Raw genomic sequence first — 20,488 nt, forward strand, 5'->3', positions numbered from 1 at the left:
GAAGAAAGCTTCATCAAGGAGTTAACATCTTCCATTTGTTGGGGGTTTTAGTTCTACAGAAGAGCTCAAAGATACTGTTATGGGTATCCCTTGAGTCGGAACCAGGATCCGGTCCCAAGGCTGCACTACTGTTTGTTGACTGCTTCTCCCTTGTCTCTGCATCCCCTCCCTTCCGTGATTAACAACTGTTTGAACCTGCTGTTTGGAATTCAGGGAGGGTCATGGAGCCTGAAGCCTATTCCCTGCAAACAAGAAATGGGGGGGGCACAGAAAGGTTTCTGTGCCCGGGAGCCCGACAGGGTCCTGCTCGGTTTCAATACTTGTGGTTGAGTTATCTGAAAAGTGAAATGCATAGAAGTCATTCTGCAGACAATCTGGAAAAGATAACAAACATATAGTCCACTGTTACTTTAAATAACCAGGTGACAAAATTTGGACCAAACATTGAGTTTCCATTAGCTTCAGTCTCTGGTTTTTGGGCAAGTGCATTCACTATTGTTCCCCTATAGAGTGTTAACATTCATAAACTTTTAACCAGTTTCTGTGCTGTTATAATCACACTGTATTAATATTCTGTTCAAATATGCAATGTGGAGACAATTAGGCTAGCCACCTATATGTCAGAGGCATGCATACGCTTGAAGGGTCAAATGAAACTTTCTAAAAGTTGCATGATTACTCAGTATACACTGGCCACATTTTCCTAGGAAAACGTGCTTATAAAAATATGCTTTATAGAATCAAGCCCCCAAATTAAAAACATATTTTTAGGAATAATTTAGCACTTCTTGAGAAATGAAATTCTTACTTTGGTGGGGAGGTGAAAGGCAAAGCAAAAAAAAAAAAAAAAAAGCAGAAATGGCTGAAATTCAAGAAAAATCATCCTCCCCCAGGAGTGATTTCACCATCTGAAAAATAGTGCGAGGAGGGCTGGCTTCCCAGTTCTCTTTTGGAGAGGCCACAAATCACTTCGCACACACACATACCCTTAATTTTTAAAATGTTTTTAAAAGTTGCCAGGTTGAAACCTGCATCTCAATGTAATGCCTTCCTCATTTATTTGTCCAACTGAAACTCTATAGGAGCAACCTTACTTCCTTGTTTCTGTCTCTTCAAGCACTTTAGTCATGGAAGGGGGCAAAATTTCCATTTCATTAATGAGATTTCCACAAGCAGATTAAAGAGGAAATATGCCCTTCAGTCTTCTGTTACTTAACAGCATTACATTAGGAAGAAATCTCAGTATAAACTATCCACAGAAACAATAACCAGGGGGCCAAATTCCAGTGAGACAGAGTGTAGCTTAATCACAAGGTAACTTGGCCTTTTTCTCTCTCCTTCATGGGAAGCTTTATTGAATTATTTCAAGAGAAACCTATGGGAAAACATAAGATTATTTGCTTTCTATAAACAGTGGAACATAACATTGAAAGTTAGGATTACCACTTAAATGTTAGAGCCTTTACCCCAAAGTTACATCAACATTGTCATGGTGGGCAAAAATAAAGCTTAGAATTCCTTTTCTTTAATAATGAACAGGAACCAACTAAGATAACTTTGAATTATGTCATTACTAGTTCAAAATCTCAATTTACAATTGAAATATAAAAGGCGGCTCTGCTTGGTGGACCCTAAAGGCATATGAGATGCTGAGATTTATCCGATTGTTGGGAGTAGAGGGATCACAGGAAATTGCTTCTGTTTCCTGTGGCTTCTGGTTCTTAAAGCACAAACCTAAGAGGGCAGGTTGGGAGTATATCGACGCCTGGGACCGCATCAGTTCTAAACGTGGTATTTCCAATAATGCATTCCTCCAACAAATATTAATTGAGCATTTACTATATGCTGGGCACAGCTCCAGGCACTTGGGAAACATCGTTGAACAAAATCAATAAAAATCTCTGCCGGTGTGGAACTGACATTCTTGTGGGAAGGCAGACAATAAATCATACACAATCTCTGTATGTAAATTATAGTATGTTAGGGGTGATCAGGGAGGGGGGCGATACAGCAGCAGGGAAAGGGGGGTGGACAGTTCAGGGGGGAGGAGGTTGTGTTATAAACGGGGTGGTCAGTCTCATGAGGGAAGCAGCATTCCAAGAAGGACTTGAAGGAGGTAAAATAATCTTGAATTAGTGGCCCCATCCTAGATGTAACCCAGGTGTCTCCAAGCTGCCGGTCCAGCCAGGTTGTCTAGCCTCTGAAGTGGCATTTTCCTTTAAGGCGTTGGCTCTGCACTTCCGTCCACGTTCTGTGCAGTCCCCCCCGCCCTGCATGGTCTAGGTGGTCTTGGATTCCCTCTCATTCTATCTCCTGTCTCGCTGGGCACTCGGTCCCCACTGATACTCCATTTCCTGCAGTCTGTGCACAGAACTGCAAGATGCAGGTGGTCTTTACTTCTTCAGCTCTGCGTATCTCCTTGATGAATGCTGTTACACAGAACTGAATTTTATAGACAGCCTTGGGGAAAACAAAAAGGGTTCAAAACAGCAAATAGCTTAAAAAAGGAGGACTGCCGACTTCTATCAACCATTCTTTAGCCCCTTCCAGCCTGGGAATGACAAATGAGCAAGTGGTTCCCCTTCTTAAGTTCATGCTCTCCACATGTTCCTAGACATTTTCTCTCTTTCCTATCTGATCCGTCCAGACTTACTGGAACTGAGAAGCTGTCTCTGGAAGAAAACTTACCTTTTACTGCTTTAACCTCGTCTGTCAACATCTGCCCAGGAGTCTTCCAAATCCACCCAACACGGTTGATGTGCCCCAGTCCCCGCCATTTTGTTCTGTCTCCTTTGTTTTCTCCTTTATTTCCTTTTTTGTTTCCCTATCTCTTAAACACCGGTCTCCCATCTTTTCTAATTGCTGTCCTTCTTCATCCTCTGTACGGTCTCCGTAGGTCAGGGATTTTCAAACTGGGCTTTGTGAAATCCTTAAAATTCTGTGTATTGGGGTCACCAAAGACAATATGGGGTAGGGAAGGGAGCTGCCCTCGTTCTTCAGCTACAACCTTTCTATGTTTCTTAAATCTTTATGTTTAGACTTGTCTTCTCTATTGGAGATGTCCTGGAGGCACTTCCAATATGTCATGTCTCAAACAGGAACAGAATCTCTCTCAAATCTGTTTGACCTCCCATGCCAGCTATTGTCTCAGAATCTTTCAAGCTAGAAACTTTGGTACCACCTGTTATACCTCTGTCTAATTCACCCTGCACACATTATTCCAAGGGTCTCTCAAATGGAGCCCCTTCCCGCCATCCTCATGGCCTCTGACCTTAGTTCAAGGCCACAGATCTCTCTTGGATAATTATAGCAGCTCCCTAAATGGGTTTGCCGTCCAGGTCCTCTGTGACACCTACTAGAGTTACCTTTTCTAAACACAAATCTGATCACTGCCCTGCTTAAACCTTCTTTTTGTTGCCTGGGGTCTGGAGTTTTAAGCCATTCACCCCCCCCCTCATGGAGGGTAGCATGTGAGTAAGTTAAGAGTTGATTGAAAAACGGTAAATTGCTCTACATGTTGAAAGCTTGCTAAAGCTGAGAGGTCTAGGGGTTTCCTTTCTATTTTGTTTTGGTAAGACAGGACTGGAAAAGCTCTGGGCAACGGGCCTGCTAGTTTTCTATGATGTGGGGACTCGTGCATTCTTCTGGGTGGCTTACTTAATTGCAAAGGTGTCCATGATGTGAAAGCTAATTTTGAAGCAGTATTCCTTTCTGCGTTCTGACAGCCAGTCTTGGACAAGATCCAGTGGACGTGTCTTATTCAGTCTTGGCTCTTCAGCGTCTAGCGCGGTAACTGTCATATCATAAATAAGCATTGAGTTAATAGTGAATGAATGAGTCAGCCCAGCAGGACTGTGGGCAGATTTCCAAATGGATAATTTTGCCTGGTTGCCTGCCTCCTTCGTTTCTTCCAATAGTTCTTGAGATTTGCCTGTGTTTGTGCCATCAACAGTCACCACTGCCTTCTTTGCACACACACGCACACCGAATCTTTTTCTGATTTCTGAGGAACTCTCCTGCCACTTCTCACGCAGGAGGATTCTTCCTTTGCAAGGTGATGGGCAGAAGACCTTCAGGTAGGGTCATGGCCAGGGACGTGGTTTGGACTGGGCTGGACCCAGAATAACTTTTCTATCCCATATCTTCAAAGGATTTCATTAAAACAAAAGATACTTGACTCTTCTCCAGACACTAAAAATAGATTTGAAATCCAAATACATTTTATTGCATTTGTTATTACTTTCACAAAGATTCTAGCCATTAAAATTACGACATCGAAATGAACAAAACAGGATGCCGGTTCAGGGGCTGATTGCTGGAATGTTCAGAATCAGACTTGAGTGGAGGGAACACGGTTGCTTTTATAAGGGTAGTGAAGAGTCAAAGTCAAATCGCATCTTTAATTCACCTTTATTTTTTCTGGAGTTTTGAATTTTCTCATAATCGTACTGTATGTTTAGGCTCTTTCCAAAGAGCAATGCCTGGATATTCAGGTTCCTGGTGATTGCTGCGATCATAAAAATTAAAAAGTTGGCAACTGTACTCAGTATTTTCTTATAACCTATACGCAAAAAGAATCTGAGAAATAATAGATATATACATGTGTAACTGAATCACTTTGCTGTACACCTGAAACTGACACAACATTGTAAATCAACTATACTTCAATAAAACAATTTTTAAAAAGAAATTTGATCAGAAAATACATACATACATACATAAATACATAAATAAATAAAAATTAAGAAGTAATTAAAGGCTAATACTTTGTATGCCTCTAGATAATGGTACTCTTAATATTTTATATCACAAACAGGAAGAGTTTGTATCTACCTTTGCATTCAGGGAGACTTTAAAAAAAATGAGTCTAGTTGCGGGGGGTGTGTGGTGTGTGTGTGTGTGTGTGTGTGTGTGTGTGTGAAAACATTAAGCGCCTCACATTAAAAGTGCAAGGTGTGCTGTTGTAATTATATGATTGCACCTATCTAACCTACCTTTCAGAGTTTTATAACAGAAGAATTATTGTGACAGTAAGTTGCAGGGTGTAACTACTATGCAGATACTAGTTGGAATTCTTAGTACACAGAGAAACCACCCATTAACCCTCCTTTCTGTCTGTGGCAGAAATCCAAGCCCACAAGGTGGAAGGATTTTAATGCTCTAGGACACAATTCGGCTTCTGAAATCTTTTGTTTGGCAATAAATGCCATTGCCATGGATGGTAGTGCTTTCCAGATACAGTGGACTCTTAGAAATGACTCCTACATGTGAGTGACTGATTTCATTTGGTCCTTGGGAGAGGTTGCATTTTACGACCACCTTCCCTGGATCCCCTGTCCTTGCCATTCTTCTCAGCCTAGGAGATGGTTGAGGAACAGAAGGTGGGGCCTTTGCCAGAGATTCTGGCCTTTTCTGTTTTGGAGCTACACCTTTGGTCAGAAAGCTTGGCACTTACTGTTTGGTGGATTTGTTCATTGCAAAGAGATGAAATAGAAGATGCTTTTGGAGAGACTGGTTTTCCAAATTATTTCATTCCATGATTACACAGTTGAAATTGTCTTGCCTGTCTGGAATGAGTAGTATTCTTATTATTTCTAGAACGGGTACTACTCAATCCTTACCTGCTTCACTCTTTGGATTCTTTTTTTTTTCTTTAACCAGGCCCCCAATCAATTTGCTTAGGGAGAGATTGTGTTTTTATTGTCTTTTGGGCCAAAACAAAAGTTGGTATTTAGAAGAATAAGATAAATAATTAAATGTGCCCAGTAACTTGAGAAGTGATGTAAACAGAGTCTTAGAAGCTTGGAGGGTGTGATGAGACCACATTACATCTCTATTTAAAATCTCAATGGGATTCTCAGCTCTTCCAAGAAAAGAAATTCTGAGTCCTTCTTCAACAAAAGCCACCTTATTAAACTGTAAGAGAACCCTCTCAAAAGAGAATTACATTCATGTTTTAGGAAAATAACTTAGAATTCAGAGAGCAAAATTGTAAGAGAAAGAGTGCTTTAGTTCTCACAAGGAATTGGAGACCCTTAATCCATTTTCAAGAATGAGAATGTTTTCTTTTTACCTAAGTGAAATCAATAACATTAATCAATAATATATACATTTTTCTTTTTAAACATTCTTCTCAAAAACTGAAATCTCCTTAATATTAGATCATCTTAATCATTAATTAATATACTGGCTTCATATTAAGCCAGTATATTATTCTGTGTACTTGAGTTTGAACCAGTAACACATGCACTTCTTATGGGGGAGGGGGTATCAGCTTAGATAAATTATATCACAGATTATCCATTTATACCTAGTGATTTTCTAATTCAGTGTAACAACAAAAATAAAAATGTAGAGATTCTGAATTACCCGTGCTTGAATTTTCCACGAGCATTTAGTGAATCTTAGCATATAGCATGCATTAGAAAAATACCAGTTTTTCCATCATGTGCTATTTTGCATTAAATTCCTTGAGCATACATATGAATTTACCTATTAGTGTACGATGTTTTCATTTTGTTTTGTTTACAACTCTGTACAAAGTTTAATTTTCTCCTTCTTTCTACTCATTTTTACAACTTGAAAGATGAGGAAGGGCTACTCAGAGAAACTTGTCATGTAAGTGAAGTTCTCAGGTTGTTAGCTCTGGGGCTAGTATAAAATCCACCAGGAAGTATTGTGTCGTAAAAATACGTTCTACTCTCACTCAATCTGTCTGTGGACTGTGTGTGTATGTGAATATAACTTCTGATTAAGATGCACCCTTTGCTTCCATGGGAAATCATTTACCAGCCCCAAACCCTAGATACAGCCCTGGGGGGAGCAGATCCAACCTGGCTTTTCCTCTACCACTTTTCCTATTTTCCCCAACAATTTCCTCTGTTACCAGAGTAGTCCATCACCAAGCTTACTTCTGTGGTTTTACTTTTTTTTTTTTGGAGGGGATGGTAACATCTTTATTGGGCTATAATTCATATAGCATGCTATTCACCCGTTTCAGGAATACAACAACTCAGCATGTTTGGATATATTCACAGAGTTGTGTAACCATCACTACAATCAATTTTGCAACGTTTTTGTTATCCCAGAAAGAAACCCCATCTTCCAATCTCTCCTCAGCTATAGCCAAGCACTAACTTACTTTCTCTATGGTTTTTGCTATTCTGGGCATTTCATATAAATGGAATCATACAGTATTTGTCCTTTTGTGACTGACTTCATTCCTTAGCATAATGTTGCCAAGGTTCATGCTTACTTCTAAATGTGAAAAATGGATGGAATTCCACTGTCCAGCTTACCTTAGTGGGGATGGGAGTGAGGGCAGTATTTTAAGTTGGTTTCCATTCTCTAAATTCAACACTGTGAAGCCCTTCGTCCAGACATTAACTTTTTTAAAGAACATTGCCTTTCTTACCCATAAAACAAAATAATTTCATTACAAATTCATAGATAGAAACAAGATTTTAATAACTGTCAGAGGGACTCCTTGTTAACGAAGAAGCACATATATTTATTTATTCTCAACCAAGAAACACATTTTAATTTTTATATCACCCTAATTTCTAATATTCACAGATCAGAAATAGGAAAAAATTCTACTTTTAGGAAGAGTGCAGTTCTGTACCCAAACTCTTGAGTCCTTTTGATGTTTTTCTGTATAATTTTATACTTAGATCAAAAACTGAAAGACACTTGGATATTTTTATTAGCCAGTGTGAATTGAAACAGTCATTTTGTGAGGTCTTCGTGAAGATCTCTCCCACAGCAAGCGATTATAGCTTTTTAAATACTCTGCCAGGAAGAATGCTGGGTGCCACTGAAACCATTTAAATTATTTTATTTATCTAAAATTAAAGTGCATATTGAGATAAAAGGCCTCTTTCAGCCCTGATAGTCTCTGATTCCTGCTTTTTTCACTTCTGCCTAGTAAAGCCTTAAGGAATCCTATCACAGGTTCTCCCTAATGAAATCCATGTCATGACAGTTGTAAAACTTCTGTAAATGTTACGTGTGTCAAAGAATACACAAAACAGGAAGGCGTATGCCACCTTTCAGATGGAAAGTTTTGAGGGATTCTTGTAGAGAGTTTTCTTTTAGGCAAAGCATTTCAGCCTCTCCCTTGAATCAGTTTGAATGTACTTGATTCTAAATTGTTTTTCCTTCTTTCTCCTTTTCAGAAAAATCTCTGGGCTACTAAGTCAAGAGCTAGTCATAGATTTATATTATAAAGTCAGGAAACCAGTTGAAAACTGAGCTTTCTTAAAATTGTGTACTTGTTGATACCCCATCCCATGCCAAAATAGAAGCCCTTCTTAACATACTTCCTGAGCCAATCCTGAGAAGTTTCAGACGATCAAGTTCTGTTAAACGACATTTGTGTGCGGAGAGAGATCATATTTACCTGAACATTATTTTTCTAAAGACCGTAACTCTTTGCTTTTACATGTACCTTGTGCTGTGAAAATCTTGGCAACTTAACCTTGTAGCAATTCTTTTAAGTTGGTGAAAAAGTTCCGTGTTATTTGAGAAACAGTAGATACTGACAGAAAGACTGGTGTGTAATGTATATGCCCAGGGGGGCCGTATGGAAATGGTGGTGAAGGTTGAGTCTAAAGCTTTACATTTCCTGCCTTCACTGTGTTTAGGTGTGTTTAACCGTAATATTTTCATTACAACAGTGGAAGGAATTTACCTTCTTGACGTTAAGGAGCCTGGCTTATTTAGAGAATGAATCGCAAGCAACAGCAAGGTGTTTGCTGATTAACCTTAGCCCGGCAGAGTGTGAACGGCGCTGTGCAAACCTTCCACACACACCTCTGAGCCATGCTGTAGCCTCTCCTCCGAGGAAGTCGCTTAGAATGGAGAATGCTCAGCCATCCACGGGACAATGCTTTCTGGGTGGGAGTCGGTGGGGAATCAGGCCAAAGGAGAGGGCGCTAGAAAGGAAGCAGAAGTGTGCTTCCAAGGTTCACAAACTGCTTGAATAGCAGCTTTCTTTGGGGAGCAGTGAACATTCGGGGATAGATGGACAGCATGTGTGTGTTTCATCTGAAGGGTTAGGAATAGACTGAGGACGAACTGTCAGCTCTGAATTCAGAGTGCAAGAAGAAACAAGAAGAAAGGACCCTGATTAGCCCAGTGAAGTCCACTGTGGGCTTCCATTTTGCTGCTCGTAAAAGAAAAGCTTCTGTTTCCCTCCTGCACCACTGCAGCCTCCGAGGTTGACGCCAAGGGCTGGGCTTCCCAGAGAGAAGTCCTGAAAACAAAGATGTACTTTCCACTTCCCCGATGGCCAAGCCAACTGGAGTGATTCCCCCCACCTTTCTCCCTGCCCCCAAAGCTCCATGGAGAGTGCAAGAGATGGGAATCCTGGGTCTTAGCTCATCTTGCTACAAACATGATCACGATGGCCAAATACCAGCTTGGTTGGTTGGCTATGGGCTCCTGAGATGTTTTGTTTGTTTCATCAGCCATCAGTTTCCTGGGGCAAATGCTTACAATCCGATTTCATTGGGAAGCTCAGAGTCTGGATTCAGCCTTTCTGGGGTTGCCGGGTCCTGGCATCTTCGTCCTGTTTATTCCGACAGGGAGCGTCCGGACTGGCCCGCGGAGAGGGTTGGCGTCTACCGCCGTAATTTACACCATCTATCTCTTTCTGGCGCTCAGGCCTCTGGCAAATTGCATGTCTTTGTGTTGGATTAGTTTGGAATTTAATCATGCATTATTTTCCCTCCAATTAAATTATTTATATATTTGATTAACGTTTTCACTGCCAGGAAGGCAAATTTCCAGTGAAACCACAAATAAACACAGGCCCATCGAATTTCAGGCCAGTGTCCCAGGGCACCGGCCTGTTGTTGAGTGTTAAGAATTCGCTGTGTACGACTCTTCTTAACTACCTAGGGTTCTGGTGAGCCAAGAAGGGGTGCTTTTTCCATCCAGTCCCAGGACCATGATGCAGAGGGGGACGTCTGTCTGTCTCCCTCCCCTTGTGTTATCCCAGGACCCTGACTTTTATTCCTTTTCACTGCCTTCTCTTTGCTCTGGCGCCGAAACATACCTCCTTCTAATTTTACCTCCTCAGGCTTGAGAGCCAGCCTGACGGAGAACGTCAAGGGCTCTGTTAGCCCAGAAAGGAAACTTTGAAGTCATCTAGTTCAGGGAGAGCAAATGAATGGCCCACAGGCCAAATCTGGCTACTGCTTGTGTTTGTACAGCCCATGAGCTAAGAATGATTTTTACAGTTCTAAATAATTAGAAAAAAATGTAACGAATACCCCAGGATACGTGAGATTTTCAGCATCCATAAACAAACAGCTGCACCGTGTGCTGTCTGTGCTGCTCTCCTGATACAGCAGCAGATGAGAGCCGCCCCAACAGAAACCTTCCGGCCTGCAAAGGCCTAAAATATTTACTCTCTGGCTTTTTACAGAAAGAGTTTGTGGACATCTGATGGAGTTCATCACGCTCATTTTACAGACGAGAAAAATTAAGGCCCGAATAGGTGAATTGTCCAAAGGTACACAGCTTATCACAACTTGGTCTGGGGGGCATCTTCCAATGCACCCACCCCCCCACCTCCAAGCTCATGTTTTATAAGATCTGCCCTAAGATGAGCCCTCCATGAGCACCCCCACTGCAGAGGCCAAAGCAGCTTTTTTAGCAGATAAATATTTAGGACATCTGGACGTGTAAGATCTATGATTTCTTAGAATTTTAAATTTCACCTGAAATCTAGCTTCGGGAAATGTTTTAAGCTCAAAGATGCAAAATGACATATACACACTACTTACTATATTTAAAATAGATAACCAACAAGGACCCACTGTATAGCACAGGGAACTCTGCTCAATATTCTGTAATAACCTAAATGGGAAAAGAATTTGAAAAAGAATAGATACATGTATGTGTATAACTGAATCGCTTTGCTGTACACCTGAAACTCACACAGCATTGTCAATCAACTATACCCCAATATAAAGTAAATATTTTAATGAATAAATAAATAACCTAAATAAGCAGAAAGATTTCTGTGTTTCTTTGAAGTAATCGATTATGTCTGTGCTCAGTATTTGGACCCTAAAGACAAGGAGGGTGGACCTGTTCCCTGCTGGCTGAGGTCATAGAATATCATTTAAAGAAAAATAACTCGTAATCTCAATCCAAGCTGGTCAAGAGCGGTTTCAGAAAATTACAAAAGCATATTAGACAGGCCTTAGGTCTACTCTACGGAGCAGAAAGGGAAAATTCCCAAGGTGCTAACCTTTCTGAAAGTGAGGTTGCCTCCACGGTCCCGAGAAGCTTCTTGCCTGTCCCTCCCCACATGGAGACAAGACGGGGTGCTGTGTTTACTGATGGGCACTGGATTCCCGCCACTGGGGTTTTCAGATGCTGTCCCAGAGGCCAAGGCCGATGCAGCTTGGCCAGGTATTAATCTGAAATGGTTCGCACTTTCCAGTCACCGGCCTCACCAGCCTGTTGGCAGCTCTCCCCTCCCAGCTCAGTGGCAGATCCTTCAACACCCTGGTCGGCAGCTTCTACAGCGTCTCAGCCACTTTTGATTACTAGAGTCCCGTCCGATTTAAACCTCCAACCTGCTATCCACTCAGAGCCTCCCCTCCCTATACCAGCCGGGCTCACAGCTCCAGGGGGCTGGCAGGCTGTTTGTTCTTCCCCTACCACGCCACCCATCCAGGAGGGGACCTCTTGCCTCTCCTCCTAGAGTCTGGCTCCCTCCAGCATGATGGGGAGGGCAAGAGACAGGGTCCATTGCTTCACTAGCTGCTGGTGGTGCTTCCCTGTTGGTCATCCCCGTTCCCCTGAGTGACTCCAGGTCGCTTGGGGCAGGCGTCCAAGTGCTGGCTTTCTGGTGGGGGGTGCACTTGAGTTCTATGCAGGGGTCTATCCTATAGTCTCCCTGCTGGACACCTGACCCAGCACTCTGCATTTTAGGTGGGCCCAAGCTTGGCTACCTCACTGGTATCCACTGGACCCCTGGAAACTCGTGCCTTCGTACTACACCAAGCAGTGGCAGTGCTGGAAGCCTCCTGCGTCAGCCTGGCCCATCCTCTCCTGCCCTGCGTGTTCCTCACCCTGTTCCTCAAAGGCACCAAATTCTGTCCTTCTCCAGGGGCTTCCGTCCATCTTTCTCCCCACCCACACCCTTACCTGCACACCTGCCAAGTCTCCACTCATCCTTCAGGTCCTACTTTAAATGCCACTTCATTGGAGAAGCCAACCCTGGTCTCTGGTGCTCCCCGCGGATTTGGGACCTCCTGTTAATTGTTTTTCTAAAACCCTCTTATTTCCCTTCAAAACGCTGATCACAACTATAATTGTACTATAGTCCTTTAAGCCATTATCTGTGTCCCTCCAGTAATTCCGTGTCCCTGCCCTGTAATTTCCTCAGGGCAGGACTCAGGTCTGTCTGATTCCCCAGCACAGGGCCTGGTGTGGAGTGGTACCCAGTACATACATGTCAATATGTGGGCGATGAATGAAATGTTGGCAGTCGTTGAGTATTTGTTTTATTCTCCCCGGCAAGACGGGGTTCTCACTGGGCTATCATTCAAATCATCCAAGTCCTTTTGAATTCTTGATGGTATATTATTTTAAAGTAATATAACACCTACGTTAATATCTTACTGTACGGATACTGGATGAAATGCATTTGAAGTAAGCTAGGCAAAAGCATCAAGTATAATTTCTCTGGTCCAGGGAAAGTTCAGTTTCTCACATGAGCCAATCAGTCCAACAGATATTTACGGAGGACCCGCCAAGTACCAGGGCCACCTGTCAGTTGCCGAGAATATGAAACCGAAAGGTGTGGGTCGTGACTCAAGCAGCAGTCTCAGCCCAAATTCTCAGACCGTTTTCCAGTTTTAACTTTGTCTGCCTCCTTCTTTCCGTCCTCCTTCCCTCCCTCCTTTCCTTCCTTCATTTTCTTTCATGCCTATTCATCCAGGAAGCTTGATGCCTAATAACTTGGAAAAAAACTGAACCAAGAACAATTTGTATGGAGTGGACTTGTGTGATCATTCATTGCTTTGCCTGGAAAGGAGAATTCATAGAACCTCTCTGTATCATGTGGACTTAAAGATTGGGCTCCAGCACCCATCTGGGACAATCCTGGGTGATGTGAACAGGGGCAGACTTGTTCTCGAAGCATAAATTTAAAGATGGCATGTTATCCCCTGGCCGGCACATCTGTTCTCTTCATCCACGTATGTGCCCCTGCACCACATTTTTAAAATTTTTATTGGAGTATAGTTGCTTTACAATGTTGTGTTAGTTTCTGCTTTACAGCAAAGTGAATCAGATATACGTATACATACATCCCCTCTTTTTTGGATTTCCTTCCCATTTAGGTCACCACAGAGCACTGAGTAGAGTTCCCTGTGCTACAGAGTCGGTTCTCAGTAGTTATCTATGTTATATACAGTAGTGTATGTATGTCAGTCCCAATCTCCCAATTCATCCCACTCCTCCTTCCCCCCTTGGTATCCATGTTTGTTCTCTATGTCTGTGTCTCTAGGCTTGTCGGACAGAGTGAAGTAAGTCAGAAAGAGAAAAACAAATATTGTATAATATCACTTATATGTGGAATCTAGAAAAATGATACAGATGAACTTATTCCCAGCATCACTTTTAAGAAACACTCATACTGAGGACAGTTGGCTTTTTATAAGAAACACACATCTGTCTGCCGGGGGTTGGGGTGCTGTCGTGAACCTGGGTGATTCTGTGTGGTTTCCTCGTTGTGTTCAGAGCGCCTGAAAGGATCCTAGTTGTCTGCCTGCGCCGGGGGCTGTGTCACCCGCTCTCCCCTGTTTCTCGGGCTTTCTGAGAGCTGTTCTAGGAGAGGAGAGTACACAGCAATTGCTATTCTCTGCCCGCATCCAGTTTTATAAACTCCCCAAACAGCACAACAGACTGCTTTATTTATTTATTTTTTTTGTCCTGCGGCAGCCAGCTGCCTTGTGGAATAGCTGAGAAAGGTCGAGTGATGGTGGAATTTTACCACCAGGTCCCCAGAGACCACTCAGTTAGGAACCAGAGCCTACGCAGGAAAGTAATTAAACGTCATGTCACTGTTACGGGGCTCAGGGAACCCAGAGGAGGTTTCTCTCATTGCACACATTTTTTAGTGATATGTTTCCACGTTATGTGGGAGAAAGGACTCACAAAGGCCTTGAATTAAGGCAAATAAAGTATGGAGTGGCCAGAGAATAAAAACAACAGGATCAACCTAGGGCACAAACTTCCTCCATCATCCGTGACTGGACGTTAAAATCACAGACTCATCTTACTGGAGTAGACTTGAATTTGGTCCAGATTAAGAGCCATCTCTTCCTCTGGCGCTGCTGTAGATTTCATGTGTCTCCTAGTTGTAGGACATTTGACATATGATTCCAAGGAACTCTATTAAAAAATTGATCCTAAAACTTTGAATTGGAATTCAGGGAAGTTCATCTTCATTTTAAAAACCGAACTAACAGAATCCTAGAGCTGGGAAGAACCTTAGAAACTAGGGAATCCATTCCTTTAATTTGTGTATGAAAACAGCAAAGGCCCTCAGACACTAAGAGTTTTGTTGACGATCGCCTGGCCTTCACCTTCAGTATCAAGGGCATTTCTCTGTGATTCTTATCAAAGGGGTGAGCCCACTAATTGGAACTAAAGTGTCATTTGAAAAAGTGCTTTGGATTTTCTTGGTCCTTGTTACAGACGTGTGTGTGTGTGTGTGTGTGTGTGTGTGTATGCCCTTTCTGCAGTCTTGAGCCACAGCACTAACCCAAGGTGCTACCCAAGGCCTGGAGGGAGTGAGAGCTGGAGGTCACCTCTGTGGTCAGTTCACCTTGACCCCGACTTGGCCGATGAAAGATAACGGAGGCCCAGAGCGGACGTGGGTGTCTCACCCCGTTTCTGCTCTTCTGATGCCCTTGCAGGACTTTTTCTGGGACACCAGGCTTCTTGCAAACCGGGTCACTCCTACAAGTTAGGAAGTATCCCTCCCCAGTCAGTAAGAGCAAATTTACTTAGGAAACATCCTAAATATAGTAAAGGTATAGTAAAGGTTTGCAGTATAGTAAAGGTACCGTGGAGTCTTTAGGACTTAAGGTTGGGGGATTTGGGACACTCCGTTCTGTTGCCTTCAGAAAAGAGTAGTACATTTCCATTTTATTTCTCTCTTTCTTTTTCCAAACTCCAGCATATAAATAACGACCATATCCATGGAGAAAAGAAGGAGTTCGTGTGCCGGTGGCTAGATTGCTCGAGAGAACAGAAACCCTTCAAAGCCCAGTACATGTTGGTAGTGCACATGCGCAGGCACACGGGGGAGAAGCCTCACAAATGCACTGTGAGTACCGAAGGGGCGGGGGCCGGCTGTCCGCTTAGGGGAGTCTTGCACCTGTGGGTCCTTCCTTGTACTCCAAGGGCCGTGCGAGCTGATGAGTGGTGGGAGAAGAGGGTTGGAGTGCTGTTTGTGATAAACTCCCGGGGTTTTGAGAGGGGTTTCCAAAACGGGGGGGAGGTGAGAAATGGAGAAAGGATGCTGACAGCTTTGGGGGATGCTGGAAGGAATTGATCTAGACCCGCCCCGTCCAACATGGTGGCCATGAGACACATGTGCATTTGAGATGTGACTGGAGCAACCACAGGACTGATTTTTAAATTTTAACTTAAAATTTTAAATTTAAATAGCCCCACATGGCTAACAGCAACTAAGTCAGACAGCCCAGCTCTGCAGAGTGGCAGGCGGGCAGGTGGCAGTGGGGACGTGCCATCCGGCACTGGGAGTGAGCACCGGGCCACTGGGCCTGCCCCAGCACCAGTGCCTGTCACACCAGAGCCTTGGGGAGCACAGGGAGGGGCCAGTTTTGACTTGAAAAACTTAGGTTGACTTTTTACAACTATAACCCTTACGGCTTTAGAGTTTTTCCTCGCCCTCCTAGTCTGTCCCCATGGCCCAGTACAGACCTAGAGGAGCGGGTTGGGATTCCTGCGAGGCTAAGGCTTCTTTCACTAAGGTGCCTGCCAGGCAAGGCTCAGCCCTGGTACTTTACATCTTAAAGGCCCTTTACAAACAGGATCAAATTCCGTGCCTTTGTAGGCACACAAAGCCATATTAATGAACTTTGTGCTGAATCTGAAATCAGTGGGAATTCAAGGAGATCCCTGAGCAGATAATGAAACCCATTGTCCACATTGAGTGGCCTATTTAAAAAAAAAAAAAAAAAAAAGTCCAGGATTTTTACTTAGCCCTGAAAACGCTTTCTCTCGAACGGCCCTGAGCCCCATCTGAATCCCAATAAAGGCAGAGTTTAGTGGACTTTTGTTCATTGGTTTTGAAAAGCTGCCAACCCTCCAAACGTCCCCGTCTTTTTTTTTTTTTAATTAATTAATTAATTTATTTTTGGCTGCATTGGGTCTTCGTTGCTGCGCATGGGCTTTCTCTAGTTGCGGTGAGTGGGGGCTACTCTTCTTTGCAGTGTGTGGGCTTCTCACTGCGGTGGCTTCTCGTTGCGGAGCACGGGCTCTAGGTGTGTGGGCTTCAGTAGTTGTGGCACGTGGGCTCAGTAGTTGTGGCACGAGGGCTCAGTAGTTGTGGCACGCGGGCTCAGTAATTGTGGCTCGAGGGCTCTAGAGCGCAGGCTCAGTAGTTGTGGCGCATGGGCTTAGTTGCTCCGCGGCATGTGGGATCTTCCCGGACCAGGGCTCGAACCCGTGTCCCCTGCATTGGCAAGCGGATTCTTAACCACTGCGCCACCAGGGAAGTCCCGCAAACGTCCCCGTCTTTCATCACGCGGAGCGAGTGGGATACATCAGCCGTCATCGTGTGGGATCATCCAGATTTACCTGTTTTCTCCTCAGTTTGAAGGTTGCACAAAGGCCTACTCGAGACTCGAAAACTTGAAAACACACTTGAGATCTCACACTGGAGAGAAACCGTACGTCTGTGAGCACGAAGGTTGCAACAAGGCTTTCTCGAATGCCTCTGATCGCGCCAAGCACCAGAACAGGACACATTCCAATGAGGTAAGGCGCGTCCAGGAGACACGTGTTGGGTCCAGAGCTTGTGGTGGAAATAAAAAATCCTCTGGGGTATGTACTTGGAAACGCAAACCTGTTCCGTTGTATTTGCCTCTGGCCACTCCCAGCACGAGTGGGTCCTAATGCTGCAGGTGAAGGCTCGGGGCCCCAAAGGTAGGGCTGAAACCTGGGCTCGGATGGGAGAGACGTGCAGGGTGAAGGGGGAACGAGTTTCACGTTGTTCAGTACTGCCACCTACTGGTCAGACAGCAGGAGCATTTAACTTGGAATTCCATCCGCTCGCTCTGCCTGGAAGAGCAAGAATGCATTCAAAGGACGACCCTGTAAGCACCAAGGAGAGATTCAGAAGCGAGGTGTTGACAGCCGACAGCTTACTGCTAAGACAGCCACTTTTATTTGCTTTCTCTAGGTGGTATCTTCAAAGGCACTTATATCAAAAAAGACTTTTGCAGAGTAACCCACCTTGGCTAAATAGGATTTCCAGACATTCTAAATTCCAAAGGATCTTGGAAGCTAGAAACCCAGAATGGTTTCTAGTCAGTTATTTAAGATAATATATTGAGTAAAGCTTCATGGTCGTAGGTGGTTCCTATTGTGTTGTTGTTATTTTTAGGTATTTATCCCCCCAAATTTCAGAGAAGCATAAGAATGAACGAAAATGATTTCCAATTCATTTTGTTTACATTTTAATGCACGTCTGCCTGCAGACCTCCAATTTCTCCTTGAAGATCTAGCTTAGATTCTTCCTCCTCTGTGAAGTCTTCTCTTGAATGTACCCAGAGATTAACACAAAGGCTCCCTACATTTGTGGTAGAAATAGGCTAGCTACCCAGAATTTGTTCACATGAGATGTAGTTCTGCCCCACAAAGTAGGTCATCAGTTTGCTTGAAATTGTGTGAGAAAAGGCCTGACTCTCGTCTGACCCCACGAGGTACCAATCAGGCCCATTCTTGATCTTCCAGATGGAGAGCTGGGAGAGGGAATTTGGTAAAAGTGGACCATTCAGCTCACTGGCCATTGGCTTGAAGGTGGCAGAGATGGTCCTCACCAAGTTTCCTTTCAGCCGAACTGACAGAGCAAAAACAACTCTAAGAGGATTAGCCACACTCTAAAAAAAGCACGCTCACACATAAACTCACACACATGAGTTCACTTATACAGACCCTTTCTGAATGGTTCATAGTAGAATAAGGAAACCTGAGTCCTTTAGGATCTCTTATTATTGATCCACTGTTTGCAGGTGTTTTAGAGGAGATGCCACATCTCCATCTTTTACGTCAAAAATGCTTTACAATGTGGGACAGTTGCGGTGTAATCCACTGTACTTGTTTTGTACCAACTTCTAGGGGGTCTAGAATAGGCAGATCCATAGAGACAGAAAGTAGATTGGTAGTTGCCAGAGGCTGGACGAGGGGGAATAGGGTTGACTGCTAATACGTGCAGGGTTTCTTCTTGGGATGATGAAAATATTTTGGAATTTGATACTGGGGACGATTGCACAAGATTGTGAATGTACTAAATGCCACTGAATTGTGCAGCTTAAAAGGGTTATTTTTATGGGATGTGAATTAAATCTCAATTTAAAATGTTTTAGGAGATTTGATTAACTTAGAATTTAATTAATATGTTTACATTTCATGTATTTAAGTACAATTATGACTAGAAACTTTGAGGGCATTCATTCCTATAGATTCTCTCCTGTTATTGTGGATCAGTTTGGACACTGGGTATGTTAGGACTTTAGCAGTGCATACATATAAACATACTTACTGAGCTTTTTATCTTTTTATGGACTTCAAATGTGTGCCCATGTCTTCTTTGTTTTAATTAAGTGCATTATATTTAAACATGAATCCTTCTGTGCAATAAAAAGTGCAATGTTGTAGAGAGTTTAATATTCATCATGCGATTAAAACATACCTTGGTCAACAATATCTTTCACCAAGGTTGAGCAGTTTACCTAAAATAAATTATTAACATTGGCCATAAACACATAAATATAATTTTATTCACAAACACGTAAATCATTTTTCCTCTATTCCACATAGAGAAAGCCCTCGTCCTGGCGTATGAATGATGGACGGTTTCAGATACACCAAAATTAAGTGTATCCAGGAAATCCAGACTTGCATCATCAAGCAATTGTAGACAAATCTAGATGTCTTCTTTCATTTCTTTGCTCTCTTATTTGTATCTTCGTTCTTTCACTGAACAAATATTGATAGCTAGTTACCTGCCGAGCACTTTGCTATTCTAGATGAGGCAAACAGGGTAGAATAGGACAGGAAGGGAGCAATACCCATTCGGGTAATCTAGGTCTCCTCCCCGCCCCCATGGCTGCCCTGCCCATTTAGGGTCACTGAACCATCGCAGTGGCCTCTGATCGGGCTGCCTACTCCAGGACATGGAGCTCCCGTTCCTCCCAAAACCAGATGCAGCCAGTTTCCTGGAGCTCTGATACGGTTGTATCTTCCTCTCCAGAAAGTTTCAGTGGCTCCGTTTTTCCTATAGGAAATGTTTAGACTCCTTAGGCTTGTATTTGCTCTCACTGGACCCAAGCCTTCCCTTTCACCATTCCCTTGACCTCTCACAATGGTGACCATGAATGGAACCTTCCAGATAGCCATGTCTGCATGCCTGAAGTGGTCCTGCTGCTGGACCTTTGCTCTGGATACTTTTTTTTTTTCGCATCCTCTTGCCCTCATTTTTATCCTTCAGCATCTTGTTTGTCTTTCAGGACCCAACTACGACACCTCTTCCTAATCAAAGCTCTGTTTATTGAGCACTTATTATGTGCCCCACATCACATTGTGGTAAGCACCGCCTGTACGTGGTCTGATTGAGCCCATACCCTGACCCCATGAGCTGGGCATTATACCCAGATACAGAAACTAAATTGATGCCTCCCATGATCATCCCAATGCAAAAATGATTCCCCTCTGCCCACATCCTTCTCTAGCATCCACACTTTGTACTGTAGATAATTCATGCTGTCTTATTTTTCCTACCATATTTTATACCCCTTGAGATTTTATCCTGTCTTATAAAACTTTGTGCTCAGAGTCTTGCCTATAGTAGAGGCCATTAAATGTTTACCAAAAATTTTATTTGGATACATTCTACACAGTCAAGTAGAATAAGTATCCCCACTTTCACAAAGTACCTTTCAGTTCAGGGAGTCAAGAAGGCAATGACAGTACCAAAAGTTAAGTATCCAGGACAGGAAATACGCGTAACTCAGAATCCTGACAACATTTATCTTAACCTACAATTAGATTGCATTTCAGTCATTCATCACAACAGAATTTGGGGGCCAAGATACGTAACTGAGTTAATGTGTTTTCTTGTGAAGTTAAGTTTCCTGACCCTGTGTTCTTGGAGTTTTTTTGTAGGTGGCTGTTGTATATGTCCACATGCAAGGGCACATGGGCA

General features: G+C 43.2%; 1 protein-coding gene across 1 annotated transcript in view; it reads left to right on the plus strand.

Moving 5' to 3' along the window:
- GLI3 (GLI family zinc finger 3) overlaps positions 1 to 20,488 on the plus strand; it is a 288,050-nt gene that overhangs the window by 257,712 nt on the left and 9,850 nt on the right. The window contains exons 11-12 of the mRNA XM_068550331.1: positions 15,212 to 15,361; positions 16,876 to 17,040. Of these exons, the coding sequence (XP_068406432.1) occupies positions 15,212 to 15,361; positions 16,876 to 17,040 (315 nt within the window). The remainder of the gene's footprint in view (positions 1 to 15,211; positions 15,362 to 16,875; positions 17,041 to 20,488) is intronic.

The sequence above is a fragment of the Eschrichtius robustus genome, chromosome 8 (genome assembly GCF_028021215.1).
Source record: "Eschrichtius robustus isolate mEscRob2 chromosome 8, mEscRob2.pri, whole genome shotgun sequence".
Taxonomy (NCBI): Eukaryota; Metazoa; Chordata; class Mammalia; order Artiodactyla; family Eschrichtiidae; genus Eschrichtius; species Eschrichtius robustus.